Source organism: Peromyscus maniculatus, chromosome 22 (genome assembly GCF_049852395.1).
Source record: "Peromyscus maniculatus bairdii isolate BWxNUB_F1_BW_parent chromosome 22, HU_Pman_BW_mat_3.1, whole genome shotgun sequence".
Taxonomy (NCBI): domain Eukaryota; kingdom Metazoa; phylum Chordata; class Mammalia; order Rodentia; family Cricetidae; genus Peromyscus; species Peromyscus maniculatus.
Genome location: NC_134873.1, coordinates 47638256 through 47650611, shown reverse-complemented (window position 1 = coordinate 47650611; position 12356 = coordinate 47638256). Strand labels below are relative to the sequence as shown.

Here is a 12356-nt window from a genome sequence, read left to right as displayed (position 1 = left end):
CTAGGCTAAACTTCATGGGGATGCTGTCCCTGCTTTAGGTAAGAAACTGGAGTAGATTTTTTTTTTTTTTTATCATAAAAATAAGAATTTCTTCACTTAAAAGATGACATGAAGCCAGACAGCGGTGGCGCATACCTTTAATCCCAGCAATCGGGAGGCAGAACCAGGAGGATCTCTGTGAGTTCGAGGCCAGCCTGGCCTACAGAGCGAAATCCAGGACAGGCACCAAAACTACACAGAGAAACTCTGTCTCGAAAAAAAAACCAAAAAAAAAAAAAAAAAAGATGACATGAGAATACTACACAGTGATAAGCTCTGTCGTTAGGTCAGGCTACTTCATCCTGGTCCACAGAGAAGGCTTCCTAAGGAGAAGTACGCCCCGAGCGCCCCTCAGAGGATGGAATGCGGTTTGACACGGGCTTGAGGGGTCAGCTGGGGGACATTCAAGCAGGGACAGGAACAGGATGAGCAAATGGAAGGCAGCAGGAAAAGGAGGGCCTTCGGGGAGGAGATTAAGTTTGACTGCTGTGTGTAAACTACTTTTGTGGTAATGTGGCAGCCTTTTTCAGTAAAGGACCAGGTAGTAAACAATTACATGGTAAAGTCTACCCAACTTGTCCACTGTAGCGAATACCAAACAAGAACGAGTATGACTATTTTAATAAATGTGTGGCCACTAAAACATGAATCTCATGTAATATTCACATATCACAAATTATTACTTTGATTTGTCCAGTCATTTTAAAAACTTAACCATGGATTAAGCCATAGAGAAAGAGCCAGGAGCCATACTTTGCCACCTCTTGGATCAGACTGAAAGAAACAAAGAAAGATGCTAGAAAACTGATCTGTGTTGTTCTCTGTAAAGATCTCTCTTTCACCTGGAGTGTAAGCTATTACAGTTTTCCGACATAAGTCTGCAGCTTTCCGAGACTGAAGTTGAGAATGAATTTCTAGTCAGTAAGAGATCGTAAGCATCAGGAGTAACAACCCCTGGGTCTCATGTCCTGGTGATAACCAGAATAAATGCCATATTGAGGAAAGAAAGGGGAACCGCGGGAACGTGAGAGAAAACGTCTGACTGACCCCACAGGAGCCTAAAGATCTGCGCGTGCACGGCCAAGGAGAAAAGACTCGACTTGGGCCTCCTTTACTTTAATGCCCCTTGTCTAATTTGATTAGAGCCAAAATTCGATCACTTAAAAATTGAATTGAGGCTGATAAGCCTATACAAAATGATCCTTACAACCTTTAAAGCCTTCATTACAACGTAACATGTATGTATATACACATCCAGTGGTGTTTGTTTCGAGGTTGACGCTTTGGATATGCCAAATGGGCTAATGTTCGTCTTTCACCAGTCATACCCATAATGCAGTTCTGGCACTACCCACTCCAAGTCAGTGTTTGAATGTTCTGAGAGCAGCAAACAGTAACCGCCCCCCCCCCCCAAAAAAAATGGATGGCTGGATGGAGGAGCATTGAGTGGATTTCTGTGAGAATTCCACACACATCTCAATCCCAGCATGAATTTAGGTGTTTATTTTGGATATGGGTCTAGGTGCACATGTACACGTAGGGGCCTGGGCAAACTCGAGCATCTTTCCTGTCGAGCGCCTTCCACCGTGTGTGTGTGTGTGTGTGTGTGTGTGTGTGTTTTCTCTCTCATTAGCTTGGGGCTCACTGATTAGGCAAACTGGTTGACCAGCAACCTCTAGAGGAATCAGCATAGAAAACTTTTGCTGTAACATAAAAATTAAAATGTGTTTAATTAAGTATTTGAGTCAGTGACATTGGTGGTGTTGGCTTTCTTTCTTGATAGGACATCAGCAGTGTTTACCAGATCTTTGCAGATGAGGTCCTTGGCTCTGGCCAGTTTGGCATTGTTTATGGAGGTAAGCAATTACAGCCTTTTATATGTGTAGTTTCTGAATTGTAAAATTTTAAGATGGCTGTTACTCTTGTAGCTCATAGTTTTGTTTACGTTCCTTTTTCCCCAAAGGCTGGTTTGCATCCTCTCAAACAAGTCCTTCATGGTGAAACAGAGTATCCCTTCATTTCAGTTGCAAGATTCTTAAAGTAACAGAATCAGGAAATTATTTCTATAATAGTCTTTATCTCTTCTTGAAGATCGTTCATAAAGATGTGTTGGTGTTGGGTTGTGTGGACTGTTCACTGAAGTGTGTTCCCCACTCATTCACTGCAAAGACGACATTCATTTTCTGTTGACATGACTTCTCTCAGGTGTCCAGACTCACTCTGCTCTGTGTTTAAGGATGCTAATGAAACCGCTTAGTGTGCCTCAATATCTTGACAGCTGCTGGAGAAGCTAGTAGTAGACTGAATTGCACTGCTCATAGACTTGCTGGAATTAATTAAAACGAATGTGTCCATGAAAGTCCTCATAAGCTATAATTCAAGATGGACCGTCAAAGCTTCGCCATTCCTTACTTCCTTCAGTCGGACCCTTCTTTCCCACCATCTTGGAGTGAACCTTTCAGAAAATCAGCATCTGATACTAGCATTCGTGCATACCGAGAAGCATTCGTGCATACAGAAGCCCACTGTCTGTGGGTCCTGTCCGTTGTTCTTAGAGTATGCAAGCTGTGAGGTTCTCTCCTTGCTTGTGTAACGTCTGTTCTAACTGCGGTTCATTTTGATTTCTTCCAGTCGTGTTTGCACGTCTCTCTCCTTCACCTCTGCACCTTCTCCATCCTGTGTGCCTCTTCTGAAGGGCTGCCTCTACTGTGTTGTCTCCCCATCCCACCTCTCCACTGCATTGTGCTTCCTTGCTCCTCCTGCCACATAAGGGGCATCCTCCTGCCGTAGTGCCTGCGACATTTTGGGTTTCTCTCATCTTCCTACAGAACTTTGGGGTAGGCTTAGAGATGTCTGTGTTTTCTTGTATTCCCAGTATCTGCCATTACGTTTCACACAGAAAATGTGTGGGTTGTACACATAGGCCCAACACCGTGGTTTGCGACTTCAAATTTGTCCATTTTAGACTAGTGATATCTCCGGAAGACCTCACTGAGAGAAAAGAAAATGGTCTGAAGTACTGGTGGCATCTTACCAAACATGCCCTGTTTGTCTAGTCTTTTCAGTTAGTCACATTTTTAGGGCTGCGTCCTTGAAAGAGTTGTGAGTAACTTTCAATTTAATAGAATAATAGAGAACAAGTCACACGCCTGTTAACTGAAGCTAATAAATAAATGTACCTGCTGCTTTCACTTCTTAAACTATAGCATTTAGACAGTGACCCCACTTAATAAACACAAGGTAACTAATTCATTTAAGTACTGGATGAGATATTGCTGCCTACTTATTTTATACCTAGAATATAAAGATCTGGAGTTTAAGGGTATCGTACTTAATCACTCTGCTGACTTAGTGGACCTCAAATAAAATATTTCCATCTTGACAGTCTCTGAAGACTTGGTCAGGGCATTTAAAAACTTCCACTTACTTAACATGGTCTATTGCTTCTCAGCAAGCAAGTTCATGAAGATGTTATGTCATTTCAGGTCATAGTATTGCCTTTATTATGGGGCAGTACTCTAGAGGAAAGCATCTCATTTCTTAGACTGTGGAAAAGAAAATGAACAACAGAAAATGCAAGAGGAAATACCTAAAATTTCAGTCTGCACAACTTCCTGTGAAGCTTTTCTGTTTGTTACAGCGGCCAGTTTGATTCTTTCTGTTCTCTAACAGGAAAACACAGAAAGACTGGAAGGGACGTGGCTATTAAAGTCATTGACAAGATGAGATTCCCCACAAAGCAAGAGAGTCAGCTCCGCAATGAGGTGGCCATTTTACAGGTAAACAGTTAAAATGGCTGACACAGGCTGGCGTGTGGATTCATGAGTTTTGAGTGAGCATTGTAGATGATGCAGATGAGGACAGGTATCGGGGTTGGTTTTGATCTTTGGAATACCGAACAGTGCGGGTCCTTTTTTTAAGATCACCATAGTGTTTAAAAGTTTAAAGGGAGCTGCTATTACTTTATTCTGTAATACTAGTTTGATTAGAACTTTTTTTTCTGAGTGAAATCTCTAAAGATAATAAAGGAAATATCTAGTCTTAATTCATTCAGGGATACTGATGCTTCTGCTGTATTTTTTATCATGTCATTGTTTTATTCATCAAAGTCTCAGAAATGGCACTGGAGAGATGGTTCAATGGTTAAGAGCACCAACTGCTCTTCCAGAGGTCCTGAGTTCAATTCCCAGCAACCACATGGTGGCTCAACCACTTGTAATGAGATCTGGTGCCCTCTACTGGCATGCAGAGACACATGCAGGCAGAATACATAATAAATAAATCTTTAAAAAAAAAGTCTCAGAAATGACATGAATATACTAATTACCATTAAAATAAACACTGACTTAAAAGTTGTTCTATTAATTATGTTGCTCTATTAATTCAAAGTTATTTGTATTGCACTATTTCATTACAAGTTTGGTGATGTTTATTTTTTATTTATCTGGAATTTTTGTTGTTTTGGTTTTATTAACACCATGGCTTACTGTATGGCCCAAGATAGTCTCATACTCATGGTGCTCCTCCAGTTTGAAGTCTCCTGAGTGCTGGATTACAAATACGTACCACCATGCTCAACTTGTTAAAATATATTTGAAAGATTCGGTAGCAAGAATGTAAATCACATAAAATAAAGTACTTGTGTTTTTCTTTTAACCTAATGTCTTTATCTCCTTTGGGAGTTATCTAGAAGATAGAAATTTAGCTTGATTGTTGTATCTTCTGAATATTGTGAATAATAATATAATATGCAAATACCCATTAGTTCATTGTGTGGCTTTTGCATGTTATTTAAGAAATAACTGCGGGGCGATGGTGGCTCACGCCTTTAATCCCAGCACTCGGGAGGCAGAGCCAGGCGGATCTCTGAGTTCAAGACCAGCCTGGTCTGCAGGGCGAGATTCAGGAAAGGCGCAAAGCTACACAGAGAAACCCTGTCTCGAAACAAAACAAAAAAAAAGGAAACACCAGTGTACTTAGGCTTCCTTAAAGGAAAGAGTGTTTAAGCAAATGATTAATGATACATTTCTGACGTCATCACTGGTAAGTAACGTTCACTTCATGTTTTCAGAGGAATGATAATTAAAGTTTCTGGTCAGTTAGTAACTAAGCTCATCTCAAGCCCTGCTTCCAACAAAGCTAACTTTAGGTAGAATATTAGTAGCATTTATATAAGCTCAGTATGAGAGTGTGTTGTTGATCTCTTTTCCTATTTAATTTTGAAATCTTGCTGTCCAACTAATATGTAAAACAATAAAAATAAGGATCTATATCGATGGATTGATTTCACTTTGACTTTGATGACAAACAGTATTGAATTTAGGAATTTTCATTTAACGCACATAGTGAATTCTGGTTGTTTATAACAATGTTACATATTAGGTGATCTTAGGATGTCTCCAGATACACTGCTTTCATATAAACTTATTTATTTGAGGGAAGGAGTGTGTGTGTGCAAAATTTTGACTTTAGGTCTTTCTTGGCAGTGTGTAAATTTAACAAAACCTATATGTATGTGTGTGTGTGTGTGTGTGTATGTATGTATGTATGTGTATATATATATATATATATATATATATATATATAGTTTAAAGATGAACTTTAATGTTCTTTGAATGTAAGATAGAGTATAATGTGAACTTATACCACAAATACTTTGTAAAACAAAATTTTCAAATCGCACTTTACGTACTGAAATTGGTTCTATAAGATTTAGTCAGTGAGCATTCCACATAAACTTTTCACATGGATTGAAGGAATCCCTATTATAATTATACTCTAGCCACCCTTCCATATGTACCCTGAGACACACACACACACACACATACACACACACACACACACAAATAAATGTGTGTAAAAAGAATGGCTAAGGAAAGCAGAAGAAATTTATAAATATTAGAAATGGGGTTAGTAAAGAAAATACTGCGGTAAATCCAGGTGTCAATTCTCTGTGTGTGAGGTAGGCGGGTGTGTAAAAGTCAAGTAGCCAGCCTAAGCTGTTTATTTAAAATACAAAGACATTCTTGTTGAAAAGAAGACTTTGAAAACAGCCCAAAATTGGGGAACATACCTGAGTCTTGTTGTAGTTTTTATTTTATATGCTTTTAGTTTACTTTCTAAGTTTTTTATTCACTATTATTGCTTGCAAATTTATAAATACAATCTACTGGTTTCATGTGTATGTGTGTATACATATGTGTGTTTAGGGCTCACTGCTTGGGATTGACTCTCTCGGGCTCACCCCTGTGGCAGACTGATTCTCCCTCTCCCGGCAGTCATTATTTGTCCGGAGCTCTTCCTGTAGGGGTGGCCCTCTGAGATGGCTCCCATCCGTGTTGGTGTGTTGGCCTGTCACCCGTTAGTGTCATTTTGCGGGTCTTACTTAGACAACCGTACTATTGAAATTCCGTGGATGCAGCCTCCCTGTCATGTATAGCAGAGACTATCTTACAACAGGCTTCCTGGTCTTCTGGCCCCGTCACGGTGTTCTGAGCCTCCAGCATAGGGTGGGTTGTGGGTGTGTCATCTGGTGTTGGGTACTCCGTGGTCTCTGCATTTGGACCTGTTCTGTAATGGTCTCCGTGTAATGCAAAAAGAAGCTTCTTCAAGGAGGGTGAGAGTAAACTCTTTCTCTTTCTGTTGTGTATATTCATGTAATCATCGCAGGATTTGAGGTGGTTTCATGGTAAGATTAGTTTTCTACTAAAGTTGATCATCCAAACACCTTGCCACTTCTCTTCAGAATCTACACCACCCTGGGATTGTAAATCTGGAGTGTATGTTTGAAACCCCAGAACGAGTCTTCGTAGTGATGGAAAAACTTCATGGAGATATGTTGGAGATGATTCTGTCCAGTGAAAAAAGTCGACTTCCAGAACGAATTACTAAATTCATGGTCACACAGGTATTTTAACTCTACCTTAAAGCCAGTAAAAAACTAAGAGAATTAAATGGCACCATGTGTACATATTGGGAGATTAAGCATTAGTAGTCATAATAGAAGAGAACAATAATACTTTTAGCTACATCTTGATTAAATATAGTGGAGTTTTGAAATTATCATACAATTCAAGAAGTCATATTGGAGTTTAGCAGATTTTCTAGGCATTTTTTAAAAAGCCCTTTACCAGGGTAGACTCAGATTTAAATTTTATTGTTATGTGTTTTGCCTGTATGTATATATGTCTACCGTGTGTGTGTGTGTGTGTGTGTGTGTGTGTGTGTGTGTGTGTGTGTGTGTGTTGCCTTTGGAGGTCAGGAAGGCATCAGATCGTACGGATCTAGAGTTACAAACAGTTGGGAGCGGCCATGTGGGTGCTCTGCAGGAACAGCTTGTCTTGGCTGTCATGTAAAGCACTGGGTTCATCGCGGCCCTTTCACGCCTGCCTGCCGCTCTGCCCTGATTGCGCTCAGTCACTCCTCTCACGACCTCTGTCCTAACAGATACTCGTTGCCTTGAGGAATCTCCACTTTAAGAATATCGTGCACTGTGATTTAAAGCCCGAAAACGTGCTGCTTGCATCAGCGGAGCCATTTCCTCAGGTGAGACATTCTCCAGAACCTGATTAAGAACTATTTTGAGTTGGTGACATTTACAAACCACCCTCCTAATACAAAACAGAGCACCAGGTACATACCCTTGTAGTCTGTAACTGCCAGTTTGAATCGGTAGCCGCATCATTTAAAGTCAGGCTTTATTAGTGTATTGTTCTTGCCCGTTAAAACATTTTTTAGACATAAGTAGGTCTGAAGAAATAAAATTTGGGGCTTTTTTGGGGGGTGGGTTCTAATTATGTATAAATGGCCCACAATCACACACTTAAGATCTGTGCACTTCAAATATCTGAGTCAAAGAGTCACCAAATGCAGTTATGATGCAGAAAATCTTATTCATGAGACATGTGCCGTATGACATGTACTAGAAACGGCAAGCAGCATTTGAATGTGTCTCCCGCTGTGTCCTCCAGTGTCTGTGTGCACTGTGCTCTTGTAGACATGGGATCCCTTCTCTCTCAGTTGACGGTAATGCTTTTCCTAAGTCAGGTGTCAATCATGGCATTTCCTCTGGGAAGTGCTTGGCATTTCAGGATAGCTGCAGTCAGTAATAACCAGAATCTAACGTCGTCCAAAATGTGTCCTGAGCTCTGCCAAGCCCATCCTACTTCCAGGACACTTCCTGAGGAGAACATGGCGATGGTTGTGGGCACCTTCCCGCGTAACCTCATTCAACTCTGAACCAGCTGGAGTCTCTCGTTCCATCAGTGTAGAGAGCACTTACTCCTCAGAGCCTTCCTCCTGTCCACATTGTCATCTGTGAGCCTTGTTGTCCTTACCTGCCGATAGGTAGCATCCCTGGCAACAGAATCTTAGGACGGTGGTTCTCAGCCTTCCTGATGCTGTGATCCTTTACTACAGTTCCTCATGTAGTGGTGACCCCCAACCATAACATTATTTCTGTTGCTACTTCACAACCGTAATTTTGCTACTCTTACAAATTGTAATGTAAATATCTGTGTTTTCTGATAGTCTTAGGTGACCCCTGTGAAAGGATCCTTTGACCCCCCCAAAGGGGTCACAACCCACAGGTTGAGAACCAGTGTTCTAAGGTTCAATAAAATAATGCTTCAAAATACTGTAGCTTATTTTTCATGCAGCAAAACATTTATTGAGTACTTGTATATGCCCAGACACTGGGAGTCCACTGAGGATTCAAAACTGAAATAAAATTCCTACTTACAGAGAATAGAAAAGGGATTCCCTTACGAGGGATCAAAGATCAGCACCCTCCATCCATCTCATCAAAACAACCAAACTGAACCCTTGCTCTGTGAGTCTGGAAGATAGAGTACAAATTGTTTTTAAACTGTGCACTCCGATAGCTCTTCCTACTACTGGAGTATCAAAGAGCTGTAGTTGTATTTGTCCGTCTCTGGGGAAATGGTATTTCCGTTTCCCTGTCTGTAACTGCTTTGTGTAGAATTAGTACCTTGGTTAAGTGCATTGAGAGTATCTAGGGACAAGTATTGCTATGTCCATTTCCAGGTGAAGTTGTGTGACTTTGGGTTTGCACGCATCATTGGTGAGAAGTCATTCCGGCGGTCAGTGGTGGGGACGCCAGCCTACTTAGCCCCCGAGGTTCTCAGGAGCAAAGGCTACAACCGTTCTCTAGACATGTGGTCAGTGGGAGTCATCGTCTACGTGAGCCTCAGCGGCACATTTCCGTTCAATGAAGATGAAGATATAAATGACCAAATCCAAAATGCTGCGTTTATGTACCCACCAAATCCATGGCGAGAAATTTCCAGTGAAGGTAAAAAAAAAAAGAATTACGTTTCAGTTTCGCAAATAGCCTAAAATCTTTGTGATCACAAGTCACCCTGCCTCTTCATTTCCCTAATCTGTTACCAGTCTTTGAGAACTCTACTTGTATTTATTATTTTAATTATTATTATTTACTTTTTATTTTTGAGATAGGGGCTTACTTTGTAGCTCTGGCTGGCCTAGAACTTACCATGTAGACCAGGATGGCCTTGAACTGACAGAGCTCTGTGCACCACTATGCAAGGCCAAGTACTCTACTTTTAAGCTGTTTTCTTTGTCTCTGTTTTTCTCATAGTTTTTAGGCACAGCAGTCACCCCGGCCCCAGCAGCCTCATCCAGGAACGACTGTAGTATCTTTTACCTGTGCTGCTCAGTAGCCTGCCCCTGGCTCCTCGGGGACTGCGGCCCGAGCCATCTGCAGGATGGTTATTTCATCCTCTGGCTTCCCTTTAACGACACTGCCGCTATCGGTTTCTGATACGGCCCTTGGAGCTGCCTTTGCGCCTCGCCCCTACTTCTTACACAAAACTGATGTATACTCTCTTCTAAACTCTTCCGAGTCTCGCTTAGGTCTTTCCTCCTGCCAACAAGGGCTCCCCCTCACTACTGCAGTTCTTCAGAGACCTCCTGACTTGTGGGTCATCCTGCCCTCCCCTCCTCCAAGCTATGTAAGGTCCACTTAGGCTAACAGTTGGGCATTTTTTCTTTTTTTTTTTTTTTTCTTTTTTTTTTTTTTTTTAAGATTTATTTATTTATAATGTATACAGCATGTATGACTGCAGGCCAGAAGAGGGCGTCAGATCTCATTACAGATGGTTGTGAGTCACCAAGTGGGTGCTGGGAATTGAACTCAGGTCCTCTGGAAGAGCAGTCAGTGCTCCTAACCTCTGAGCCATCTCTCCAGCCCCATGGGCATTTTTTTCTTAAGTATATGTTTTGGTAATTAGTTATTCCAATCCTCAGTACAGATTGATTAGACATTTTTAGCTCTTGTGCTTTATACCTAGAATGAGCTTTTGTATCTGCAGTTCATGTTTTCCATCCTTCCGATCTTTTACCAGGAAGCTTCATGCTATAGTGTTCATGACTAGTGAAAGCTTTTTAATTTGTAATGCCTGCTTCTGTACATGTCAAGAATCAGCCAGGGCTGTTGGCGGACGCCAGTAATTCCAGTATTGTGGAGGTTTCAGAGCTTTATACAAGACCTTTTCTTGGGGAAGGGGCAGGGAGAAAGGCAGGGAAGGGGAATGAAGTTGGTCCTCTTTAGTTTACTGATGGAGTATGCCATCCTTAGAAAACAGTCCCCTCGTAGTGCTAAGGAATATCCCCACCCAAGTTTAGCCAGCCATTGAATGAATAGGTCTTTCTTACCTTTCCAAATGTACTGGGCCGGATGACAGTTTGATAAATACTCCACTGACGTGGAAGGAGTGTTGTGAACAACAGAAAAAACAGCAGCCTGCCAGCTTCACTTTGTAACAAAAAAGCTGAAGTCCACTGGGAGATTTTGGTCTTCAAAGCTGTCACAGAGCTCTAACGGCAGTCTGGCCATAGACCTCTCTTGTCATTCACTTGGCCGCAGCCTAGATTCAGACTCAGCACTTCCTGAAATTAATGCAGACAGTGACCCCAGTTGACCGGATAGACAAGGGGTGGAGGGATTTGAAACACGGAAGGTAATGAAGTACTTGGGGAAAACCTTTGCAAGTTGGGAGTAGGCTTTCTTTATCAATATTCCAAACGTGTCCTTATGTAGTCTGTGGTCACTGTGTAGTTTTATGGTTGCCTTGATTGTGTAGTGGTTCAGTTTCTCCAAATAACTGAGTAAAATGTGCTAAATTTTCACCAACGGTACAAAGTCACCCCTAACTTGATTGCTAAACCTGAACTTCTGTTATTGTTGCCTCTTCCTTCTCACTGTAGCTGTTGAAGTAAGAGTGACGTATGCCACTTTTCAGACCGGTCAGGAAGAGAGAATGGTCATCTGGAATCAGAATCTGTTTTGTTCATCCTCAAATAGCAGTTATGAATACTTAGCACCTGTGTGCCAAACACAGTCTAAGACTGATATTAAACTGATTTCCTCTTCTCAACAGTTCCATTGTACAGATGAGGAAATAAAGGTACAGCATAGTTTAGAAATAGATCATGTCACTGGTACATATCAGCCTTACCCATCTGGCTTTAGTGTATTCTTGTAACCTATACTCTGTTCTGCAGCCTTAACATAAGAAGTTGGTGTTTGCCGGGCAGTGGTGGCCCACGCCTTTAATCCCAGCACTCAGGAGGCAGAGCCAGGCGGATCTCTGTGAGTTCGAGGCCAGCCTGGTCTACAGAATGAGTTCCAGGAAAGGTGCAAAGCTACACAGAGAAACCCTGTCTCGAGGAAAAAAAAAAAAAAGAAGTTGGTGTTCATACTTACTGCAGGAAGCATTTATGGGTCACTTCTCTGTGTTAAATTTTATATAATCGAGAAGCAAAATTTTCTCCATGCCATATTTACATGGATCAAACTGCCCTCCTGCAGTGCCCCTAAACTCATGTATCTAATTTTGCCTTTTCATCTAGCAATTGATTTGATAAACAACTTGCTTCAAGTGAAGATGAGAAAACGCTTCAGTGTTGACAAATCTCTTAGTCATCCTTGGCTACAGGTAAAGGAAAAAAAGGTTCTGCATCTTAACCTCCTGTGCGTTTGTCTTCGCTAATGAAGCCACTCAAAGAGCAGCAGGTTCAGCACACTGCTTGGGATAATCTAGGCCCTCTTTAGTCCTTACCTGTGCCATGGCTCGGGCCTCTGGAAGTTGTGCAGCCTGTCATTGAAGTCAGTTAAACATCCATGAACTGAAACACTGAGCCTTTTCTAAGGACTTGGCTAGTCATGTTTTTCTTTCCTTTTTCTTTGTTTTAAAGGTTAATGTGGCATACATATATTCAATATATTTTATTTTGAACATCTACTAAAAGGTTTATGTTTATGGCTTGATTCCTCC

General features: G+C 41.4%; 1 protein-coding gene across 3 annotated transcripts in view; it reads left to right on the top strand.

Annotated features, from left to right (window-relative positions):
• Prkd3 (protein kinase D3) overlaps window positions 1–12356 on the top strand; it is a 72798-nt gene that overhangs the window by 57411 nt on the left and 3031 nt on the right. For all 3 annotated transcript variants that reach the window (XM_076559604.1, XM_076559602.1, XM_076559603.1), the window contains 6 exons: window positions 1823–1895; window positions 3712–3818; window positions 6785–6946; window positions 7486–7584; window positions 9085–9352; window positions 11932–12017. In XM_076559604.1, the coding sequence (XP_076415719.1) occupies window positions 1823–1895; window positions 3712–3818; window positions 6785–6946; window positions 7486–7584; window positions 9085–9352; window positions 11932–12017 (795 nt within the window). The remainder of the gene's footprint in view (window positions 1–1822; window positions 1896–3711; window positions 3819–6784; window positions 6947–7485; window positions 7585–9084; window positions 9353–11931; window positions 12018–12356) is intronic.